The 25,056-nt window shown below is 37.9% G+C and overlaps 3 protein-coding genes across 6 annotated transcripts in view; 1 reads left to right on the top strand and 2 right to left on the bottom strand.

Annotated features, from left to right (window-relative positions):
• LOC126379420 (leishmanolysin-like peptidase) overlaps positions 1-25,056 on the top strand; it is a 254,652-nt gene that overhangs the window by 120,293 nt on the left and 109,303 nt on the right. The window lies entirely within an intron of this gene.
• Positions 1,659-4,186, bottom strand: LOC126379613 (uncharacterized). The gene is made up of 4 exons (XM_050028436.1): positions 4,116-4,186; positions 2,863-3,031; positions 2,081-2,218; positions 1,659-1,972 (listed from the first exon to the last, which is right to left on the bottom strand). The coding sequence occupies exons 1-4, from the start codon at positions 4,152-4,154 to the stop codon at positions 1,755-1,757; spliced, it is 564 nt and encodes a 187-aa protein (XP_049884393.1). The 5' UTR covers positions 4,155-4,186; the 3' UTR covers positions 1,659-1,754.
• LOC126379367 (uncharacterized) lies at positions 6,333-24,369 on the bottom strand. 3 transcript variants are annotated; one of them, XM_050028085.1, is made up of 8 exons: positions 24,156-24,369; positions 21,168-21,478; positions 20,408-20,664; positions 18,839-19,420; positions 16,689-17,417; positions 14,755-15,531; positions 13,708-14,220; positions 6,333-11,472 (listed from the first exon to the last, which is right to left on the bottom strand). In XM_050028085.1, the coding sequence occupies exons 1-8, from the start codon at positions 24,260-24,262 to the stop codon at positions 11,296-11,298; spliced, it is 3,453 nt and encodes a 1,150-aa protein (XP_049884042.1). In that variant the 5' UTR covers positions 24,263-24,369; the 3' UTR covers positions 6,333-11,295. The 3 variants fall into 3 exon arrangements, with proteins under 3 accessions (XP_049884042.1, XP_049884044.1, XP_049884043.1); XM_050028087.1 differs by lacking the exon at positions 24,156-24,369 and adding an exon at positions 23,213-23,232; XM_050028086.1 differs by lacking the exon at positions 24,156-24,369 and adding an exon at positions 22,939-23,090.

Raw genomic sequence — 25,056 nt, 5'->3', positions numbered from 1 at the left:
GTACCGGACTTGCACCAATGAGTTATTAATTTATCTTAAGTGCAGTTTTCACTAACACAGTTCGCTCGACCATTATATTTTGGTCTAACAGAAAGCTCGATTTCGCGTGGGTACTTATTTCATCTTGCAATGGATATATATCTGACTACCTCAGATGTTAATGTTATTTACACCGAAAACTATAAATGAATAAAACACGCTTATGTTTGGGTGTTTATTTTTGAAACAAATGTGTATTTATTATGAGGAAAATATGATAAGTATGTGTTGAAGATCACAAAAAATATTTACTTATATACTTTATATTAAAAGCCTGAACCAATTGTTTACGCAAACCATTGACACTAGTGCTTGCTTTAAGTTTATATCAGGCGTTCCTATATGTGCCTTTTTTTATTACAAGATGAACTGTCAACAATCAAATCTATAGTATACAAATCCTATTCAGTATGAATGTGGATGAATATTAGAAGTAGGGGACGACCCAAGAAAGTGTGGGTGAATTGTGTGAAGAAGGATATGTGAGTTGTGATTTAAGTACTGAAATAATGACAGACAGGTTGATGAAAGGAGCCGTTTTTTTGAATCATTCGCTTTCGATTCGCATGCGAAAGTAGGTATATACCCATTTCGCGTAGCACATCAGAGCTTGTCACATGCAAGATGAGACAGGTAGATAGATATACGGTGTTAGTGACATCGTAACGAATACTGAGGAGGATGATTCAGACCCATAATTCTGAGTAAATATCAAGTGGAATTTTCCGTTGCGAAATTCTTGATTCTTTTTTGTTTTAAGTAATTTATTTTCAATCCGATACTTTTGCGACGAAAGCCTCCACTTGATATTAACTCTGAATAAAAGCTGAATCATCCCCTTCAGTATTCGTTCTCACTTACACCCCGTACAAGTACGTACATAGCCATACAAGTAGGTATGGTGATAGTGACACCGTAAAAATACTAACGGATATGATTCAGACCAGGATTCTGAGTTGATATCTCATCATTTATAGCCAAAAACAAAGATAAAAGATGTATATGTCTGTTATGTATGAAAAAGGTTAAACGTAGGCAAAACTGTACAGCGCCATTTGTATTTTTTGGGGCTGTTGCTCGGGAAGACTCATTGGATAGTATAATAATTGGTTTATGTATTTGAGCGTGCAGGAAACGCGTGCGGGCGACACTTGCATGCATGCGACACTTGCGTGCATGCGACATTTGCGTGCATGCGTGCGACATTAGCGTGCATGCGTGCGCAAGGGTGCCTTTCCACCAGAGATGTGCTATGCAGCTATGCTGCGAAGATGTATAAGCTGCGCTACGAAACTATGTGACCCTTTCCACCAATAATAAGCTATGTAGCTGTGCGAGAAAAGATGCGCCTCCGCAAAGCAGCTGTGTGGGCATACTGTATGTACAGTCATGAGCAATATAATGTACCCAGTTTAGGACTCTGTCGCACTAACATATTTGACATTTAGTGAGACTTACAGTTCAATTTGTCAAAAAAGTTAATGTTACATGGTACCGAAGTGTATACATATTAATGCTCGTGACCGTACTCTGCTCGGAACATAACTGAAGTACGCATCCACAGCACGCATCCTTCCATATAAAAAAACAAATCTTAGTTGAATCCGTTTCCACCGGTGCTATGCTATGTGCGCCAATGAATATGATTGGTGGATATCAAAGGCATCCGTAGCATCGCAGCACATCTCTGGTGGAAAGGCACCTTAACGCAGGCTTTAGTGCCGGTAGAGGGGACGTTGTTCATCCTCGCTGCGTGCCATTTCTTCGGTGAAAGCACGGTACACTACCGCAGCCTTCCTCGCGGCGACGTCTGCGTAGCGGCGCACAGTAGACGAACTCAGCAGGTCCTGTAGAGCCTTCACGATAGACTGAGAGTTGATTTCCACCTTCAGAGAGGGTTGCTCCCTGGCCCTAAAGTGGACTATCTCCGGTTCTAGACGGAAAAAACAAAGCTATTTAATTATACGTACAGAAGACACTGAAATTGACACCGTAACGATTACTCAGGGATATGATTCAGATGGTCTATTGGTCTACTCACTGACATTATACTCCTCCTGAGCTCTGAACATCAGGTTGTTTGGGCTATTATCTGGCGTTATGAAGCTCTTCAAAGCATTCTGGATGCGGTCGAAAGCTTCTTCCTTCTTGTGGTCCGACGATGATGGTTCACGCTGTCCTGGAAAGAAGACAAGGGTAGGAAGAACCACAAGAGACCATAAGTTACCAGAAGACAACTTATAGCCCTCTGACGGACGCTTAAGGTTATTTATAATACCAGCGTTGCGGTTCATGGGTGAGGCTCTTTTATAACCCGACCGCGACAAATCAAAAGGAGGGTTATGTGACCCTCGTAACTTCTAAATCACTTATCAGAATTTAACTCTAGTTTAATTTAATTTCATTGTAGATTGTCCGGTGGTAATTTCAATGTTGCGCACTTGAGAAAAAAAAAAACTTATGTGGTTTGACGACTTTCACCTAATTCGACGACGCTTAACTGGTTTGACGAGTCTTACCAAGTTTGACGAGTCTTACCAAGTTTGACGAGTCTTACCAAGTTTGACGAGTCTTACCAAGTTTGACGAGTCTTACCAAGTTTGACGAGTCTTACCAAGTTTGACGAGTCTTACCAAGTTTGACGAGTCTTACCAAATTTTACGAGTCTTACCAAGTTTGACGAGTCTTACCAAGTTTGACGAGTCTTACCAAGTTTGACGAGTCTTACCAAGTTTGACGAGTCTTACCAAGTTTGACGAGTCTTACCAAGTTTGACGAGTCTTACCAAGATTGACGAGTCTTACTCGGTTTGACGAGTTTTACCTGGTTTGGCCCCAGTGTCGATGGACAGTATGACAGACTCCAGCCCCTTCTTGGGCTTCTGTTCGTCGCCGGAGTCGTCCGCCTGCTCTTCCTCAGCACGCTGTCTGATCTCGAACCGCTTGTAGTTTGTCAGCTGCTTTCTCTGACTCTGTGACGCGTCTGGTACCACCTTTAATGAGCTGTGGTTCAGTAATTCAGTGGCGGATCTATTATCACCATAAGGTTCATCATATCCAGCTTACGACATCGTATCAACAGTGGCTGCAAGTTGTCTTTGATTACTTGTGGCTCTGCCCACCCCATTAGGGATTACGGGCGTGAGTTTATGTATGTATGTATCTATTAAGTTTCCTAGAATGTTACATATCGTCGCCTTAAGAAAACCACTCTATTATCATAGAATAAGGAATAATACTACATAAATATAGAGCGGCACTTCTCCGCTCCCAACCAACTGAGATAGGTTTACTTAACCCCTTGGTCTTACTTTAGTCTTCAATCGTATAGCGTCAGACGTCACACACACAGATGCGCGTGTACGGTAACGTTAATGCGTAGTGTCTGTGTAAAATGAGATTTTTTGTATGGGTCTGATTTATAAATCCCTAAAAATAAAAAAACCTATCTATCTTTGACCTACTTATAGGTCAAAGATAAATTATGAAATTCTGATTAAGTACTTACTTGCTAAAAAGACAGATCTAAAGGTGACAATAAAACTTTACCTTTTTTCTATTTTGGTAACTTATTTATGAATTTTAATGAAGTATTTAAAACGTGTGACATTTGCCACGGTTTTTCTATAACTTCACAGGTTGCTTTTTCATACAAATTCGATAGCAATTTCGTGTTTTGACGTTTTGTAAAAGTAACTAATTTGAGTAGTTGGAAATTAGCCTATTATAGAAATCGAAACGTTATTTTCGGCTCTTCTTATCGTGTGGATTGTGAGGTGGAATACCAACCTCATCAACCCTGGTGTCATTATTAACCTCTCATATGCCGAGATACCAGAGACAATAGATTTTACATTGTGTCTGGTCGAGATCCGCGTTCCGGCGTTCGAAAGATTAAGGCCCCTGACATGGCTCATGTAACGGCTACATACTTAATCAGTAAGTAGTAACCGGGACCAACGGCTTACAAATCATCTTACTTTCGGACAATCAGGTGATCAGCCTGTAATGTCCTAACCAACTAGGGATCACAAATTTTCGGCTCTGAACTTCCACCTTGTGAATAAAAGCGTCGACCTTGGATTCGTTGTTGCTCTTGCGCACTTGCATCACCATGTAGGCGTCACTGCTGATGATCACGTTCACCATCACTCCTGGAGTAAGTCAATTCAAGTCAAGTATAGAAATAATGATCATTATTTAAAGAAATCCTTAAAAAAACGGTCTTCTTCTTCTATCGTGTGGTTTGTGAGGTGGAGTGCCAACATCATCAACCCTGATGTCAGAAAAAATCGACAAATCGAAAAAAGAAACAAATCAGAATCGAATCGAAATCAATCCTCTTTAACCCTCGTGTGAAAAAAAATCGGTATAAAAATGATTGTTCTCGTATGATATGTTCTGCCTACCCGTTGGGTGAATGCGGGCGCATTGAGGGATTTTCCAACCCATTTTCCAGAGTACGACATCGTATCAACAGTGGCTGCAAGTTGTCTTTGATTACTTGTGGCTCTGCCCACCCCATTAGGGATTACGGGCGTGAGTTTATGTATGTATGTTTTCCAGAGTACAAAGCTGTACATAGTACGTTCGTTTGATATATGTGCATTTTTTATCTTTGTTTTTGGGCAAATGACCTCCTACCCTTACCCTGCATTAATATTTTTTTGACGTAAGTAAGTACTTAGGTATAGTAGATTAGCCGCAAGTGGCATGAACTACTTGGCCGGACATATGGGGAGCGCTGCTCTCACTCGGTATAAAATTTAAGCGGCGGGGGTAAAGGCGAAGAAAGAAGAAAGAAAGAAAATATAGGAGTCCTAGTACGGCTTTGAAATAGACTACTCTGGGCGCCATCCCACTCGCGTCAGACAGAGTACTGCGGGGCGGAAGGCAAGAGGGAAACCACTGCCCTATTTTTCCCTAAAAAAGTAGCATGGAGAATGCTACACCGAAAAGAGCGTGGCTCTTAAATTAGTGATGATGTTGCTCTATGCATATTTTAGGTACATCTATGAATCATCATCATCAGCCCATTAACGTCCCCACTGCTGGGGCACGGGCCTTCAGTATGGATGGATAGGGAGATCGGGCCCTAAACCATCACGCGGGCACAGTGCGGATTGATGGTTATTTTATTAACGACTGCTAATGCAGCCGGGACCAACGGCTTAGCGTGCCTTCCGAAGCACGGAGGAGCTCGAGATGATAACTTTTTTTGTGGTCACCCATCCTATGACCGGCCTTTGCGAAAGTTGCTTAACTTCAACAATCGCAGACCGAGCGCGTTTACCGCTGCGCCACCGAGCTCCTAATTGATAAATCACTGAATGGTATATATAAGTAACATAACATAAACTGCCTATATACGTCCCACTGCTGGGCACGGGCCTCCCCTCAAATATAAGTACTTAAGTATTTTTAAAATCTTACCAAAAAGTATCGCGAATACGGCTGCCATTTTCGTAAGCAGATACGAACATGAATTATTATTTTTTTACGTTTTTATTTTTATTGTTTTCAATTTCCTTTTACAATAACGAATTTTGCGTAATTAATGACATTAGTAAATAAAGTTTTATAGCAGTTATTAATTTAATATACTTGCCTGCTTAAATAAAATTACATAATTAGTAGGATTTTTTCTTTTTGTTTTTCTTTGGATTTTTTTTTATCTATGGAGTAATAATGAAGGCGATTACTCCACATCTAAAGGTCTATGTAACCAGGCCAGAAAATTACCAAAAAAAAGCGATTACTCCAGCGACAAGAGCAGCTCTTAAATAAAGAGAGAGAGAGTAGTGGCAGAAATTGCTGTTTAGCAATAAGGCCGTCTATTGTGCTTATGTTTTATTCGTATGTTTATGTCCTTTGTGTATATGTTGTTGTGTAATAAAGTATTATTGGTTGATATTGATTGAGAGTAGGATTTTATGTACAATTGATATCATGTGGTTTCTAGGTTTTGTGCCCGATTATTTTCCTGACACTCCTCTCCTCAAACACTCTTGCTTCCTTCATTCATCAATAGTTTCATACACGCACGCCGGTTCGGAGTAGATCTTACTGAACCTTTTCTCAGGATATTTCCAATTTGGTCAATGTACGTCCTTCTAGGTCTTCCTCTGCCAGCCTTACCACCAACCTTCGCTTTATATACCGCTTTCGTAATCCTATTATCCTTCATCCGCTCTACGTGTCCAAACCAACTTAACATTCCCTTCTCAATCTTAGTCACTATATCGTCTTTTACACCACATCTCTCTCTAATCAAATAAATAAAATAATTAAATTTTAATTAAAAAATGTCATTTATTTTCATTTTACAATAACAAATTCGGTTTCTCACAACATTTTTGTGGCAGAAACAGTTTCGAAACATTACATTCTTGTTTTCTTATAATAATATGTATAAATGAACCATTTTATGGCATATTTTTTTAATTTCAAAATATAAATTGTACTTAAGAACTACCTTTTATAGTAAAAAATACACGCGGCGATATATATCGCGTGCTTTAACTAATAGACGCAGCGTATACTGACTATGTATCGTACGGTTCGCGGAATAGAAGAAAGTTGGGTTAGGTTAGGTTAGTGGCAACAACTCACATTTCTTGTTCGATGAATGCTTCAGTCAACCGTTCGTCGGTAAAAGAGGGGTTCGATACAAAGTTGACTCGGAAGAATGAGATCATTCGTTAAAAAGGGCTTCGAAAAATATTTCAGTCGAATAAGCATTCATCGAACTACTGACATTCGAACTAAAGTTACTGACCCGGCCAAGTGAGCTCGAAACGCGCGCCATACAAGTGACTACATACTTCAACTTTACATTCCACTCGTCCGCAAACTACGGACGCACGGAGCTCCGTGATAGGTCCTCTTGTGCATTACAACCCGGGGGTTTAAAATGGCCACATCGTAGCAATTCATCTAAGAAAGCAATATTGTTTTTTGACAGTTGTTTGCATTGCGCACTTACTTTTACATGCGCAAATATCAAATTGCAATATTGCTTTTTTAGATTAATTGCTTCGATATAATTGTTATGTGTTATTATCTGTACCTAATAAACAAAACAAATAAATATATTTATGTGGAAAATGCTGCCGATACCTGCAGATACTACCTAATTTTACGTTACACCTGTCACTTTTTTATCCGTCGAAAAGCAAAAGGACAGCTGTTAATTTCAAAATGAGTGAACGAAACAATAACCGGGAAAACCAAATAGGCATCCCGCTGGTATGCAATCCGTTTGACGGATGGTGACCAGCTTAATTCTATTGGGTTATAACCCCAACTTAAATACGTTAAAAAAATAGGGTATATTATCTGCAGTTTTGAGGCTTGTTCACAATAAAGCTACTGCCTACGAAAGTCGACGCGGCGGTTTTCGTGACACAGGTAAAGACCTGTGTAATGATTGTGTGTAACACATTTATTTATAAACCTTACACTTAGTATTTAAAACAAATAATGAAAAAAACAAAATTGCTTACTTAATAAGTACGATATGAAAATAATAAAAAAAAACCCTAAAAGACGAAAATTTTCGCCATCTCATTCCATAATACTGGAGTAGTTTGGAAACCACCAACAATGGAGCAGTCTGGTGGAGTAAGCTCCATACTCCGTGTATACATGACCCGAGTAGGTTAACTTAAAACTTTATGGTAATCATGAAACTTAAAGATCTAAAAACTAAAATATTTTTGTATGAAATCTCATTTTAAAAATACTTATTGTATTAATAACTACTTAGTACAGACATAGTTTCAGCCAACAAAAATAAGACGGGTGTAAAATGGTCACATTGAAGGAATTCATCTAAAAAAAGAAACAATATTTCTATTTGACATTTGCGCATATATAATAAAGGTTCCAAATGTCAAATAGCAATATTGCTTTTTGTACAGAAAGCTCGGCGAGTTGCGGGCACTTACTTATACCTATAGTCGTCAGCTTACGTTATGTAATATTGCTTTTTTTAGATGAATTGATACAGTGTGGCCATTTAGACAATTAAAAAAAAAACACCATAAAAAATAAGAAAAAAGTTAACACAATTAATAAAATGTTATGTATATTCTATTCAAATTCCTGAATAGTTTGGAAGTATGTACGTTTGCCAAAAACAATTTCAAACAGTTTCAAAGTGATGAAAGCGTAAAATTACAAAAGCCTTACAACATCAGTGGGCCTAGCACCGTAAGCACGCGACTCTTTCTCGCCGCGACAGAGATTGTCTGTCTCTTTCTATGCAATACTGTGAGAGAGTGACGGGTGACGTATGTCGATGCGAGAAAGAGTCGCGCGCTTACGGTGCTAAGCCCGCTAGTATGAATGTTGGTGACACCGTGGCGAATACTGGGGGGGATGATTCAGACCGTGATTCCGAGTTGATATCAAGTGGAATTTCCTGTCGGAAGATTCATGGAAATGTCAGTGTTTTTTTTATTATTTTCAGTTTCATATTTTTGTGGCGGAAAATTCCACTTGATATCAAATCATGGTCTGAATTATCTCTCAAAGTTTTCGTTACTATGTAACTAACACCTTATGCCTTTCCGTTCACCACTTTATAGGGTTTTTTTTATCCATATTTTAAACAGATTAAAATCAGATATATAACGTTTTGTATACATCGGAAGTATTAGGTCGGGTTTCCATTGACGCGGAGAAGAGCGGAGATGTGCGGATTTGACCAATCACAGCGTTCGAGAGAGCGAAAAACGAAGACGCTCTGTCACTCTCTCCCTCACGGTGATTGGTCGATTCCTGCAAATCTCCGCTCCTGTCCGCACAGCTCCGCGTCAATGGAAACGCAGGCTTAGGGTTGCCGCAACGAAATTCTGTTTTGAACATATTTTTTGTACAGAAATAGGTACTACTGTATTTTAAGAAATGGAAATTCAAAATGCAATGTTTTATAAAACGTAACGAAAATGAATAATGATTTACATAAAAACAAAATCTTACAAACTAATTACTAAATAACAAAATTTCAGCCAGTTTATAGCTTGTCTTTTGGCGCGAAACAAAAAAACTCTTACCTATTCACTTATCAAAATTATGTTTTCCTTATTTCAATATTAACACGAAAATACTTTTTTTATTAACAAAACTAATTTTAATAAATAATAAAAATCAAAACGCAGTATTTTTATCAGTGCAATGTGATTACACTTTTATTTTACTGTCAAATTATGGTTGCTCAACCTTCTAAGTTTCGTCAACCTGTTATCATAACCGAAGAATATATTTTAACCAATTTAAATTCACCGTGTTATAACAACGGTTACTTGGGTTAGGTGTCAAGTCGCCACTTAAAATCTGGCGGGCGACTTTACACTTTTTATATACATGTATTATTTGTAGTCTACTCGCCTGAATGATTGGGCCAGTTAACTCTGTACAAAGAATTAAGAATTAAATAATATTTTTCATGTGGAAAAGGACCGAATTACGTTCGGTTAAGTTCGGAGTAAACAAAAAAAAAGTTATATTATTTATTGTTAGGCAATTGGGCAGGCGGTAACGGCAGAACGGAGGTAACCACCGCGCGGAATCGTACCTAGTACAGAACATTTCGCTGGCAGTCCAGCGAGGAAAAGCCGCCAGCGTAATGAGCACTTTCCCACCGGGTGCGATTCAGAGCGGTCTTTTTGACTAGACCTACCTGTTAAAGACTTTTACGTTAATTTGCACACTAATTTGTTAAAAGTTCTTATTTGTTATAAGCGACATCTATCGGAAACCTTTACCAACACTTCTTTATACCTACCTGTAAGAACCCTTATGACCTAAACTCGGAGTAAACTGGCCCGCTGTCATTAAAACCATTCAGGCGATATTAATACGACCATCATAGTTTGCAACTACTCGTAGTATTAAGTGACAAGACTCTGGGGGTCTAAAAAGGCTAATAAAAAGCAATATTGCTATTTTTTTTGACATTGCGCACTTTTAAATGCGCAAGTGTCAAACTGCAATGTTGTTTTTTAGAGTGGTTGCTGGTTGCTGTGTACAGTCATGAGCAATATAATGTACCCACTTTAGGACTCTGTCGCACTAACATATTTGACATTTAGTGAGACTTATAGTTCAATTTGTCAAAAAAGTTAATGTGACATGGTACCAAAGTGTATACATATTAATGCTCGTGATCGTACTACCCACACATTTGGTTTTGTCTATGTTATTTGTAGGTATTTTTTTCTACTCGGACAAACTAGAATGTATAGCACTTGGGAACACTATGATAGGGTTGTCACTCTATTTCAATGACCAGACTTCTTTGAATATTATTATAATATCACAATTATTATTACAATCACAATAATATAATTGAATCGTCATTTATCCCAATCAATTTGCTGATTTGGTTAACAATAATCCAATATCAGTTTTCACCGTATTTTAATTTGAAATTCTTATTCAGGGTAAATATCAAAATTTCAAGTTTGGTGGCGAAATTTCATATTATTTTTTCGTGAAAAATTAGGTTCAGATATGAAAAAGATCCAAAAGGATCCTGGGTTCCGACATGAAGAAGGATCCTTTTGGATCCTTAAAAACAATGAAAAAATGTCGAAAAAATTATATGAATGTTCGCCACCAAACTTGGCACATTTTGATATTCACCCTTTACGGTTAATCAACCTACAATCATCAACCTCAGTCTATTCATCGTCAACCTTTTAACAGTCAAACTGGGTTGATTAATTTTAGACTTTTATTTATCATCACCGTGGAAGAGAGAGCTAGATAGAAATTAATCTACATGGCCTAATATTTCTAGACACAAAATGGCGATTTTTTTTCATTAAAATTATACTTTAAAAGCTATCGGAAAGTTATCACCCTGGTTGATCAGCCTATATTAAAATTACTCTCACTATACCGTGTCATGTAAAAAACAGACTATAAATCCTAATAATACAATTTGTAATATTTTTTTACCTCAATCAACTTTACTCATTGTAACAAATGAATAATTATAAGGTTTGATCAACCTACATATCACATTTTACAAACAATAATTTTAAAGATGTTCTTTTATTATTCAATATTCTTTATTTGCATTCAATATTACCTCTATCTATCAAGCTTTTACCTGGTTGATCAACCTATAATATAAAGACAATTGATAGTAAAAAAATATTCCTCTTAGAACTATCTTATAATCTAACATCGTAATTACTATTGTATAGGTTGATGAATCTTTTACCTGTCAACCTGGTTGATCAACCTATATCGTAAGTACGTCATCGTGGCAGTCAGTGTAGGTATTAGCCATGGAGCTTTCCTTCAGTATGACGTCATAATTTTTTATGTGTTTTTTTCCGTTTATATGTTCTAATATTATATTCTTCTTGTTCGATACCTCTGTGTTGCATATCAAGCAGTTTAGAATCACATCTGTTACCTGTAACGAAATATAATAGGTTATAATGACGGAGCTTTTATTTTTTTAAAGAATGTCTAGGGCCCTGTGCCGAGGTGTTTCTTGCAGCTTCTTTTCCCCGGCTATACAGGTTGTGAGAAGCTGCAGTAATACAAAATCGTTTCATGCGGAAAGCCACGGGAGCTCCGTGGTTCCTTCGCAATCAAAATCTGCACATTGACCTAGGTCTGCCAACCATTGCCCAATGGCTCAAATTAGCTTCCAAACGTTTTTTCGATTCTGCTCCGCACCACCCAAATCCCCTGGTAGTTGCGGCTTCCGAGTACATTCCGCTTAGGGACGGTACTGAAAAGTATCGGCGTCCGAAGGACGTAATATACGATCCCGACAACCCGATTAATCTAGCCATAGAGGCAGCCAATCAGCTCGCGACACCAAACACTTCAGGTCTCCGATACCGACCCCGCCGGCGTGGTCGACGATTTCCCTCATTCAGCGCTTATCGCTATCGACCCACTAGGGTCGATTAATTCTTTCAAATATTTTTCCTCTCAGACGACGCCCTGAGCCGAGGTTCGCGCCCAACTGGGCACCCTCAGGCCTGTTGTCTTAAACGTTGTACCGGGTGAGAGCCTTCAGCGCTCCCCATTTGTCCGGCCAAGTAGTTAATGCCATCTGCGGCAAATCTACAATAAGTCACGTCAAAAAAAAAGAAAAAAAAAGAGAAGCTGCAGTAGTTTTAGGCGGATGAGACGTTCGTTATGTAAAAATTGACGATTCAAAGTGTAACTATGTTACCTACTGAATAAAGATATTTTTGAATTTGAATTTGGACTTTCCTGGGTAAATAATAATAATAATCTTCTATCGTGCGGGTTGTGAGGTAGATTACCAACCTCATCAACCCTGGTGTCAGGGTAACTATTGAGCTGCCAACGGCCCCTGACATGACTCGTATAACGATTACGTACTTACACCAGTAAGTAGTAACCGGGACCAACGGCTTAACGTGCCTTCCGAAGCACGGATCATCTTACTTTCGGACAATCAGGTGATCAGCATGTAACGTCCTAACCAAACTGGGGACCATAAAGTAATTTTTGTGATATGTCTTTACCGGGAATCGAATTCAGGACCTCAGGATCGTACATACACACACACACACACACACACTCACACACACACACACACACACACACACTCACACACTCACTCACTCACTCACTTACTCTCACACACTCACACACACACACACACTCACTCACTCACTCACTCACTCACTCACTCTTACTTTACGGCATAGTCTATTTTACTTAAACTGAAAAATTGTTATTAATATTCTTTTTTCTTTCTCTTTCGCGTTTATTACTCAGTTTACTAACCATAATTATTCTATGTACAAACATACTCCCTAGTGTCCATATTTATTCTGGAGGTGGAGGCCTGGAGCCTATAGTACAGGGTAACCTAGTTGAGGCTCCAGCCTCTACAAACATCATCACATTATTCATACTTCTTGCTTTCTTGTTCTTGATCATTTCGACTAACATCCTTCTTGCTTTTTTTGTAATTGTTTTAGTGGAAATTTGATATGATATTGTTCTTTCTTTTTGTGTGTGGCATCCTTTCATAATAAACTATTTCTATTCTATTCTAAACATAAGTTAATTAAGTCAAAATGTAACTTACTACTATTATGTTGTGGAGGTTATATGGGTCGTTCTTCTTTTTTATCGACAATAAAAAGACATTTTCTCGATTTATCGGATTTAACATCTTTAAAATTATAACGGCAATAATTATTTTAAAACATCATATAAATATGTGTCTGTAGAGGACTATTTCGTGGTTCTCTTTATCTTGGTAACATACTTTTCTTTGCAGGCGCATTCCAAAAAATATTGTGACAGAATGGCCCTTTTCATCGGAGACAGCATTTCAATTTACCACTCTGTCACAGAATTTTGTGAAAAACGATCAAGCTACGTTAATAACTAATTGAGGAACCGATTAGTATTTTGCTTGTATTTTGAGTATAATAAGATAACTATATTTTTGGACAATCAAAACATGAAATAAAATTCTAAAACATAACTTATCAGAAGCAGAACGAAGGACAGATCATTGTCGATAAAAAAGAAGAACGACCCATAAACGATTTTTATTTATTTTATTATTTATTATCGTGCAACGCTCAACCACTGGACCACGGAAGCCGTTAGTTAGTTTAGTTAGAAGGAATAAAAAGATACTTACCTTTCGAATCAAAGCCGGTGCGTATTGCTTATCAAACGGTTTATCCAAACCGTATTGGTGCCACTCACTATTGCAATGCGCCTCTATATCTTCAAATTCCACCTCCTTCTGGCAGAGACTGCATTTATACCCGTTCTTTATCTTCGAAATGCCATGCCAGCTGTCCCAAACAATTTTGAGCACGTTATCATTGAAGATGATAATCTTACTTTTCTTTGCTACCTCGTTCGTCTCTGCATTTTCATTACTCTGTGGTGCGTTGATTATGTCTGCGTTGACTAACACTTTAATTTTTCGTTCTTTCTCCTGTAGATATATGTTTTCCTTCTGCGCTGTAACTACTATCTGTTTCACGCCACCTTTAACGTCGGTTTTACGTGTTTTTTTGTTGTTAGTTATGTTTTTAACTGTGCTATCGTTTTGGAGTGCGTGCGTCACCCAAACCAGGTGGGATTTTAACTCGCGTCTACTTAGAATTATGTTGCAAACACTACAATGATACATTAGGTAGATCTGTAAAGAAAAAAAATACTTATTATTTCTTTACTAATTAGTCACATAAACTCACTTTCATTCCACCGACTGTAATTGGAATACCATTGTATTTAAGTCTATAAATTATGTAATACAAACTGGATTAAAAAAAAGAAAAGAAAGGAAAACATGAAACAGTAGGACTAGGGCCCTGTGCTGGGAGGTTTTCTGGCCACGTCTTTCCCTCAGCGTTATAGATTCCGATGTGGTAGTAGTTTTACAGCTAGTTACATAATAATGTAATTTAATTTTTTGACGTTATCATCCATCAACACCATTATCAGCCCATTAACGTCACCACTGCTGGGGCACGGGCCTTCCCTATGGATGGATAGGGAGATCGGGCCTTAAACCATCACGCGGGCCCAGTGCGGATTGATGGTTATTAACGACTGCTAATGCAGCCGGGACCAACGGCTTGACGTGCCTTCAGGGAAGGCCCGTGCCCCAGCAGTGGGGACGTTAATGGGCTGGTGACGATGAAAGAGTTTTTGTATTTTTGTATTGACTTACCTGTCTCAATAGATGATCTTCATACTTATCAATAAACCTGTATTTCTCCATATTTTCCAAATGAGCTCTGCTGTCGACGTGTTTTTGGAGCTCGATATGTTTAACTTGCTGTGCGCATACAAAGCAATATCTAGAACCGTCCCCTACGCTAACTAAAGTATTATAAGACGTATTCGACACTTTAAAATACGTATTTTTCAATCTTAAATAAACGTATTCTTCAAAATCAAACGTTGCTTCCTCTGATGCCACAGATTCAAAAGACTCGTTCGAATCATCTTTGTATTCTTCACTTTCTGATATTTTCCGAGGTATTGTTGCATCGTTTTCTGTATTTATCGTTTTTGTATCCGTTTCAACTTCTTGTTTATCTTTAACAGTTGGAGATTTTGGCATTTCTTGGGAATTATTGAACACTTTGGTATTTGTCAATGGTTTATTAGCACCTTGTGTATTTTTCGGTGAAATCTGATTTATTCCTGCGTTTACTGGCGAATTATTAAATGCTACCCTATTATTAATAATTGCTTGGATATTATTATTATGTTCTTGGATATTATTAAAGTTACCAACGGGGTTGGCCAGACGTATGTTTGGATTAGGTGTAATGTTTGGCCTGATGTTATTAGCAGTGATAACTTCGTTTATATTTGAGTTTCTTGCCAATCTCAGTGCGTTTTGTAGGAAAGTGGTGTGTTGAGGTTGTTTTGTGTGGATATATATGTTATCTGCTGGAATTGGAAGATTGCACAGGGTGCAGTGAAGGGCGCTGCGAATCTGAAACAAATGAGCATAGACAGAGTTTTTCTTACATGATAAATAAGACTGTAAGTGATGGAGATTTTGTTGTTATTAATAGTTTTTAAGATTTTCACAGTTATTTTTAGATTAAGTTTGTTTAATGTTAAGTCATCATCATCAGCCCATTAATGTCCCCACTGCTAGGGCACGGGCCTTCCCTATGGATGGATAGGGAGATCGGGCCTTAAACCATCACGCGGGCCCAGTGCGGATTGATAGTTATTAACGACTGCTAACGCAGCCGGGACCAACGGCTTAACGTGCCTTCCGAAGCACGGAGGAGCTCGAGATGAAAACTTTTTTTTTGTGGTGTCCCATCCTATGACCGGCCTTTGCGAAAGTTGCTTCACACAAACGAAAAGAAAGTTGAGTTGTTGAAAGTTGTTGTTTTTGTTGTTACGACGCCACACACAAAGACAAGACAATAACATCACTTAAAAATTTTCACAAAATCATCTTCTTATCGTGTGTCCATTTTCAAATAAAAAAATACAGGGTGTTAGTGACGTCGTAACGAAAACTTTGAGGGATGATTGAGACTATGATTCTGAGATGATATGAAGTGGAATTTTCCGTCGCAAAAGTATGGAACAGAAAATAATAAAAAGAAAAACATTTTCATGAATTTTCCGACTGAAAATTCCACTTGATATCAACTCAGAATCATGGTCTGAATCATCCCCCTCAGTATTCGTTACGGTGTCACTAAAACCCATACCTACTTGTATGGTTACAGTATGTACTTGTGCGGGGTGTAAGTGACATCGTAACGAATACTGAGCGGGATGATTCAGCTGATTATTCTGAGTTAATATCAAGTGGAATTTATCATCGCAAAAGTATAGAATTGAAAATAATTAAAAAAACTAAAAAAAAATCATGAATTTTGCGACGGAAAATTCCACTTGATATCAACTCAAAATCATGGTCTGAATCATCCCCCTCAGTATTCGTTACGATATCACTAACACCCTGTATATTTGTGCTAATTCCTGTAAACATCATCTAATTTTATTTTAAGTTATATCTGTCATTTTCTTATCCGCCGAAAAGGAAAGGGAGAGGTAATCGACAGGCATAAAAAATATTATTTAAGCCACAGAGGCTGTTATAAAAAAAAACCAAAAACTTACCGCTCTTATTAGATTCGAACTGAAAGGTATTATGAACGGTATTCGTAATAGTAATTCTATATGATTCATGTTGTACATATGATGCAAAACCCCAGTGTCTGGTATTACCATATCGCAGAGTCCACAGTAGAAGTCATCCACCCTTCTACATATTACGTTATAATTTAGACCATGCACGGCCATCTTTAAGCCGAACGGACTTATAATGACCATAGCTGTATGTGGGGCATTAGTATAGTTTTCTATATAATTAACAGGAGGTATTGCGTTTGGCACAGGAGTTATATTACTTCCCTGAAACAATATACAACCAACTTTATCATTATTAGCGTTGCATTTAATATTATCTGGCGAATGGTTGTTACTGGGTGTATTCTTGGTATTTATGGTAGGTGTATTCGTATTTTTGACAGCGTTATTGTTACTGGCTGTATTCTTGGTATTTTTGGTAGGTGTATTCGTATTTTTGACAGCGTTATTGTTACTGGCTGTATTCTTGGTATTTTTGGTAGGTGTATTCGTATTTTTGACAGCGTTGTTGTCAGTATTTCTGGTTGTATTATTGCTGGTATTTGTGGGTTTGTTTGCTGGTGAGTTGACGGGTTTGGCTGTCTCGGAGATGTTTCTCGCGCGTCGCGGGTGAACAGATTCCAAATGATCGTCCATTTCATGGTTCCATTGCAAATTGTTGCAGTGACCGCAGTGGTACAACTTATCGTCTGAATTTACCTGAAAATTATAAAAAACTAAAACTAAATATGACATACATAAACATAACATAAATAGCCTATATACGTCCCACTGCTGGGCAAAGGCCTCCTCTCAATCAACCGGAGAGGGTATGGAGCATACTCCACCACGCTGCTCCACTGCGGGTTGGTGGAGGTGTTTTTACGGCTAATAGCCGGGACCAACGGCTTAACGTGCCTTCCGAAGCACGGAATCATCTTAGTTTTTCGGACAATCAGGTGATTCAAGCCTGCAATGTCCTTACCAAACAAAGGACAGTCTCACAAAGTGATTTTTTTTTTTTTTAGTAGTCGAAAACTAAATATGAATAGAATAGAAATTGTTTATTATAAAAGGCTTTATTATAAAAGTTTATTATAACAGCCTCCGTGGTCTAGTGGTTAGAGAGTCAGGCTCACGATCTGGAGGTCCGGGTTCGATTCCCGATGGGGACATGGTCGATATCACTTCGTGAGACTATCCTTTGTTTGGTAAGGACTTTTCAGTCTTGAATCACCTGATTGTCTGAAAAAGTGAGATGATTCCGTGCTTCGGAGGGCACGTTAAGCTGTTGGTCCCGGCTATTAGCCAAAAAACACCTTCACCAACCCGCAGTGGAGCAGAGCAGTAGGATGTATATAGGCTGTTTATGTATTATAAAAGGACGCCACACACAAAGACAAGACAATAACATCACTTAAAATTTTTCACAAAACAATCTTCATATCGAGTGGGTTGTGAGGTGAATTACCAACCTCACCAACCCTGGTGTCAGGGTTATGATTGAGCCGCCAAATGCCCCTGACATGACTCATGTAACGACTACGTACTCACATCAGTAATTAGTAACCGGGACCAACGGCTTAACGTGCCTTCCGAAGCAGGAATCATCTTACATTCGGACAATCTGGTGATCATAATTAAAACACATAATAACGGGTTCTTACCGCGTTTAAATCAGGGATATGACTCCCGATATTTCGACACTGTTCCATGATCACGGGATGACTGATGAGATTGGAGTATTGGTGGATTGAATTTTGTGATCAGCCAGTAATGTCTAACTAACACCCTGTACATACATACATAACATAAACAGCCTATATACGTCCCACTGCTGGGCACAGGCCTCCCCTGAATCAACCGGAGGAAGTATGGAGCATACTCCACCACGCTGCTCCAATGCAGGTTGGTGGAGGTTTTACGGCTAATAGCCGGACCAACGGCTTAACGTGCCTTCCGAAGCAGGGAATCATCTTACTTTTTCGGACAATCGGGTGATTCAAGCCTGAAAAGTCCAAACAAAGGACAGTCTCACAAAGTGATTTCGACAATGTCACCATCGGGAATCGAACCCGGATCGAAGCCTAACGCTCTAACCACTAGACCATGGAGGCTGTTTAATAAAAATTTAAACTTACTTGTCTAATAAAGTATTCTCCGTAGGCCTCCACAAGTTTACACTTGTCCAGATTACTTAGGTGTTCGGTTTCTTCGCAATGCTGCGACTTATGCCGCAGATGGTCATACCTCCTGCACACCATACACCAGAACTTATTCGGCTGAGGTTTTATGATCATATGCCAGGAGTCATAACGGACGTTGACCTTCCGGTCACCAAGGTTGACTTCAATAAAATTCTGCACCGGTGCCTTGGGTTTCTTAGCCATAGTGGCGTAGGAGAATTCATACGTTACTTGTGGTATGTCGTCTTCATAGAAATCATCGTAATTGTTTTGGAAATTGATGTAATTTTGGTTGTCGTGAACCGTGTCACTTGCAACGCTTTCCTGGTCGGTTTGAACAGGGAGCTGGTGTAAATGTCTGTATTGATATGTATCGTTTCTGATGCTGTTCTTGTAATCGCTGTTGTCCAAAATGTCTGATGCCTTGTTGATGGAGAAAAGGAGGTTCCCTTCATGTGTTTTGCTGGAGAAATGATTGTTCTCTTCGGATATCTCAAACGCTTCGTTACAAACCGCGCAATGATATTTGTCCCGAATCTACAACAAAATATAAACTCTAGATAGATCCTCTTCTTCTATCGTGTGGGTTGTACATAAAGTAAGCTTAACGTGAGCTTTAAATTTATTTTCTGACAAATTTAAAATATTATCTGGTATTTTATCGTAAAAACGTATATATCACCTCAAAAAAAAAGAATTTAATTTAATTAATTAATAATTTTTGAATAGCAATTTTATTTTTCTTTCTTGGTATTGTAAGTATGCCTTTCACAGTTTCTCGGAAGGAGAGATACATTTATACGTACGGTCACGAGCATTAATATGTATACACTTTGGTACCATGTCACATTAACTTTTTTGACAAATAGAACTGTAAGTCTTACTAAATGTCAAATATGTTAGTGCGACAGAGTCCTAAAGTGGGTACATTATATTGCTCATGACTGTACATACATAATGTTTTCATATATATATTGACTTGCGACCGTCAGTATATTTATTTCTTTTAACGGCTCCCTTAAAGAGTCCCGACGACGCAGATTATAAATAGTGCTTAGAGGTGTCACTCGGTATAAAAGTTGGGCGAAACTCAGCGGCGTAGCGTAGTGGGGGCGGCAGGGCCGGCACTTTTTAGGGGGCGACAAAATTTCACAATCTATAATCTATATAAAAATGAAACCCGTTTTCCGTTGTCACGACATAACATAAAAACGGCTTGACCGATTAGGCTGATTTTTTTTTTGTAGTTTACTAATAATCTATACAAGGTTCTTACGGATAAAAATATAAAGAAAATCTCTCAGAAACATTGAAAAATATACATTTAATTTTTGATATTTTAAAAAAACGCGCGTAACGAATATAAACGTCATTTCAATTTAAAACAACAAAAAACTGTGGTAATTTGTAAATTGATATATCTGAATGAAAGCGCGGCAAAATTGTCTTCCGCCCCGGGCGGCCGACACCCACGCTACGCCGCTGGCGAAACTGGGCTTTAGGGCGTCTTCTGAGAGGTCTCACCTTCCTAGTAAGTGCGAGGTCAAACTTGTGCTTAGGCCTGGCGTTGGCGAGCGCTGCTGCGTGGCGACTGCTTTCCACGTGTGGCGACTCTCGCTCGCAGTACTCCGCGCAGACCACACACTCCAGGAGCGCTTCGGACACTGTTGATGGCACTAGAGTGTGCCAGTGAGACCATGGGAGGTAGCAGCTCCAGTTAACTATTACACCGTTGGGGACTTCTTGAAGGGTTATTTCCAGGTCTGGTTCTGACAGGTCATCTGCAAAGTGGATATTTTTTTTTCATTTTTATGCCCAAACACTGGGTGACTGACCAAAAGCAGTCTCTCTTATCATGTGGGTTGTGAGGTGGAATACCAACCTCATCAACCCTGGTGTCAGGGTTATTACTGAGCCACTAACGGCCCCTGGCATGGCTCATGTAACGACTACATACTTACATCTGTAATTAGTAACCGGGACCAACGGCTTAACGTGCCTTCCGAAGCACGGATAATCTTACTTTCGGACCATCAGGTGATCAGCCTGTAATGTCTTGACCAAACTAGGGATCACAAAGTGATTGCCCTTCCTCACTTATGGTGCGTTTCCGCTTGAGACATATCTGAAGGTCACCTTTCATTAGCTCCTTCATAGACCAGAAACTCTTCGAATGCGAAGACCAGAAAATCATTTCGAATGCGTCTTTCTACTTCTTTATCCTGCCTGGTTTTGAAGGATGTAATCTGACCCAGGTAGATATACTATGGAAAAAAAAACTTACCGTCTATATCTGACCCAGTGTCCGTTGGCGTAGAACAATACATATCATACTCATTTTCCATGTTCTGAGCCGTATTAACCACCTTATATTCAACTATACTTTGGTCTTCTAGTAAATCTCTCTCATTCGGTATAGCATCAAAGAAATAAACTCTATTTTCTACTTCCTCTTCGTTAATATCTCCATTGTCCGTTGCTAAGTCTGGTCTTCTATTGGCAACTGTACGTATTACTTGTAAGTCATTGTTTAGGACGTAGAACGGTATCTGGTTCATCAAAGGTGTGTCTTCGGCCTCCGGATTGGGCATGTCACTGAAAAAATGAAACAAAAATGACAATGTGACGGAAGCATTGGTCTAAATAGAATATCCATTAAATTTTAATATGCAAAAAAAGTTTATTAAATCAAAAAAAAAAAAATTACAGGACACTGGGCTATTTACAGCACTAAAAAAAATTTTTTTTTTCTTTGAGTTATATCTGCAACCAGTAAACATCCATTTGTGTTACTATGAGCAGATGAGCTGAAGGGGAACTTGGCTTTATGAGAGATATATCCACTGACATATCCTCAGCAATTAGCAGGGGACCTGCTTCAATGAGGGAAACTTTTGTCCACATAAATCCATTTAAAAATAAAAACAAAGAAATATGTAAGTTCTTAACTATATTCTAATTGATTGCCATCGCAAGATGAACTAAGCACCCACACTTTACAGAGTTTTCTGTTAGACCAACTGTTGATAGGTGAAGAGCTGTATCGCCGACTATAATGGTTGATCCAACTGTTTTAGCGGTAACTACACTTAAGATAAATTCACAACTCAATCAATCAATCAATAATACTTTATTGCACAACGTCATATACAAAGGACATAAACATACGAATAAAAACATAAGCACAATAGGCGTCCTTATTGCTAAACAGCAATTTCTGCCAGGCAACCTTAGGGTGAATTACTCATTGGTGTAAGACCAGTACAGGGGAAAACTGACAGTCTGTTCATCTATAGCCCAGATTTTAACCTGGTAACAATGCATTTGTCTATTGCCTGCAAGGCGGCCGAAGCCACAGGAATACGCACATATACATACATAAACTCACGCCTATTTCCCACCGGGTTAAGCAGACTATGGAACTCTGCTTCGATCCTGACACAATTCTCTTGCTTCCTCCACGTTCATCAATCGTTTCATACACGCACGCCAGTTCAGAGTAGATCGTACTTAATCTTTTCTAAGGACATCTCCAATTTGGTCAATGTATGTCCTAGGTCTTCCTCTGCCAGCCTACCACCAACCTTCGCTTTATATACCGCTTTCGTAATACTATCTCCATCCGCTCTATGTGTCCAAACCAACTTAACATATCACTTCTCAACAGGGAAAAATAATGGAAAATAAGTAAATTATTTATTTGTTTTTTAAATATAAAATATAATGATGTTACAAGTTTCAACGTAAGTGTATTTACCACATAATCCATATCGAATAGTTTATTATGTCCTATAAGTGTCCTTAAAATGAATAATACAAAATAATTTTACTTAAAATGAAGGTGGGTATACTCAGATAAGAAAAAAATATTGATAAGAATGGGGTTAAATTCTTTTTGATTTCTCTGTTTACGTCAATCGCAGAAAAAGCTACTTAAAACAGTATATATAAACAATAAATAAGCAGCTATAAAAAAATAAATATTTTGTTATAATTATAAAGTATCTTTTAAATAAGGGTAAACTTAAGTTGTTCAAATGTATTGTAAAACTTACTTTGTACTCCCTAAATTGATTTTTAATATTTAATTTAAGGTAATTACGACGACCACTTTTTCTCCTATTTTTCTATAAAATACGAAAATCGCAGGTGAAATTCGCGAAATAAAAGTGAAAAAATTTGCAGAATAAACAAAACTTCAACCACAGATTCAAAACTGATAATGAACGAATGACTATAACCTAATATACTATAACAATACTATAACGACATTTTGAACAATTGAACGACATTTGAGTTGTAATAAAAAAGTAAAAAACTAATAGGTACTTTTAACACTGCACCGCATGCGTTTAACGAAATCAAAATAATTGAGGGACTTCCCAGGCCATGTTACTCAATAAACACATAGATGGCGCTGTTTACCTATAACGTGATAATTACCTATTTTGCTCTGATACCTATATAATTATTGAAATAATCACCTGATATTTGGATCAGATATGTATAAAATTATATTCCTACATAATATTGTTTCCTTTATTTTGATCGGAAGAATAGGTAATGGATGGCAGATGTGTTGTGCCTGGGTGTAATAACAAGGGTTATCATTTATACCCAAAAACAAAAGATGTATATGACTGCTATCAATGAAATTTGGTTAAACGGAGGCAACGTTGTATAGCGCCATCTATGTTTATCAAGGTACTCGGCCAGGAAGGTCTTTCATTATAATGTTAATCATTATAATTCCGTTAGATTCTTTGCTGATGACGCTTGTTAGTAAAAAAATAAACAACGCTCAGCAATTAGATAAGCGAGACCGCTAGGAAGTCCGCGATGAATAACCTCTTTGTTTGTGACCAATGTTTAGTCTAATTGTAGATACCTACCTACCTCTTATTATGTTATTTCATAATAGTTTTTTTTAATATCTGCTTAAAGAACTTTATACAAACGTTTTCAGAATAAATTGTTATGTAGTGCTAAATAAAACGTGCGAGTAAATAGGTATATTACTTACACCTACCAAGTTTCTTATATAAACATAAGATAAAAAAACAACAATTATAAATCCATTATTATATTTAATAAAGAAAGAACATAATTTGACAAAAAATTGGCTGTTCGAACAAAAATAATTATGAAAAATATAACAACTACTCTAAAATTTTTGTGAAATTGTGAAAGGGTTAAAAGCGGAAATACGTCATCAGCTTCCGCAAAAGATAACAAAAATGACCAAAATGTGATGAAACAATGATCCACTTACCAGTTTTCTGATTGTTTAAAAGCAGTGATCATTATTGAAAACAAAACACTTATAGCTGCAAAGCTAATAGAAACTTTTAAAAGCAAACTAAACAAAATAAATATCATTATTATTAAAAATACTGTCTACATTGTTATATGGCATTACATCTTTGGGATGCAAAGACTGACGAACAAAATATAGCAAATATTTGGATAACAGTATAAGTAAGACATAACACTAGATAAAAGAGACTTCCCCGTCTAACGATAAAAATTACTTTTTTCGCACATCAAAATGTTTTTTAATGTGGCAACATTTTTTAAGAGGTGCGAGCCACGGACACTGGTGCGCTTAGGGTATGCGCGCACGAGCAACTTTTGTCTCCGCGACTAATTTGTCTCTCACATCAAGTCTACACGAACTACAGTCTACACGACGCAACTGTCTCCTTCCCTATTAGTTTTAATGCTTGTTTGTGCATATGAAGCCAGGTAGATTTTACACAATTCATCGAAACTTTCGACATTCATTCTGTAGTAATGAAAATATATTTTTGGGTACTTATGCTCTCTATTTCTATTCTATTCTATTTTCTTTGTTTGTGGACTTATGCTCTCAATTTCATAAATATAGTCTGACATTTTCTAAGTGTCAGCCGATCGCTCCATAGTGTATGCACCCAATATTGTTTTTCGACGTTAAAATCTTGTTACTGTCGCTATCGTGCGCGCATCACGGCTAGGAGGCGATTAATTTGTCAAAAGGAACAAATAAATCGCCTTGCTCTTGTTGCTCGTGCGCGCATACCCTTAGAAAAAGGATTCCTCCAAGGGTGCGAGTCAGTGTAAGGTGCATGTGGTTGTTCAGTGTAGCTTTAGGTATTCTTTAAAAAATGGTTATAATTATTACCTATCTACTA

The sequence above is a fragment of the Pectinophora gossypiella genome, chromosome 29, assembly GCF_024362695.1.
Source record: "Pectinophora gossypiella chromosome 29, ilPecGoss1.1, whole genome shotgun sequence".
Lineage (NCBI taxonomy): Eukaryota > Metazoa > Arthropoda > Insecta > Lepidoptera > Gelechiidae > Pectinophora > Pectinophora gossypiella.
The sequence above is the reverse complement of the archived record's forward strand: the minus strand, read 5'-3'. Positions and strand labels throughout refer to the sequence as shown.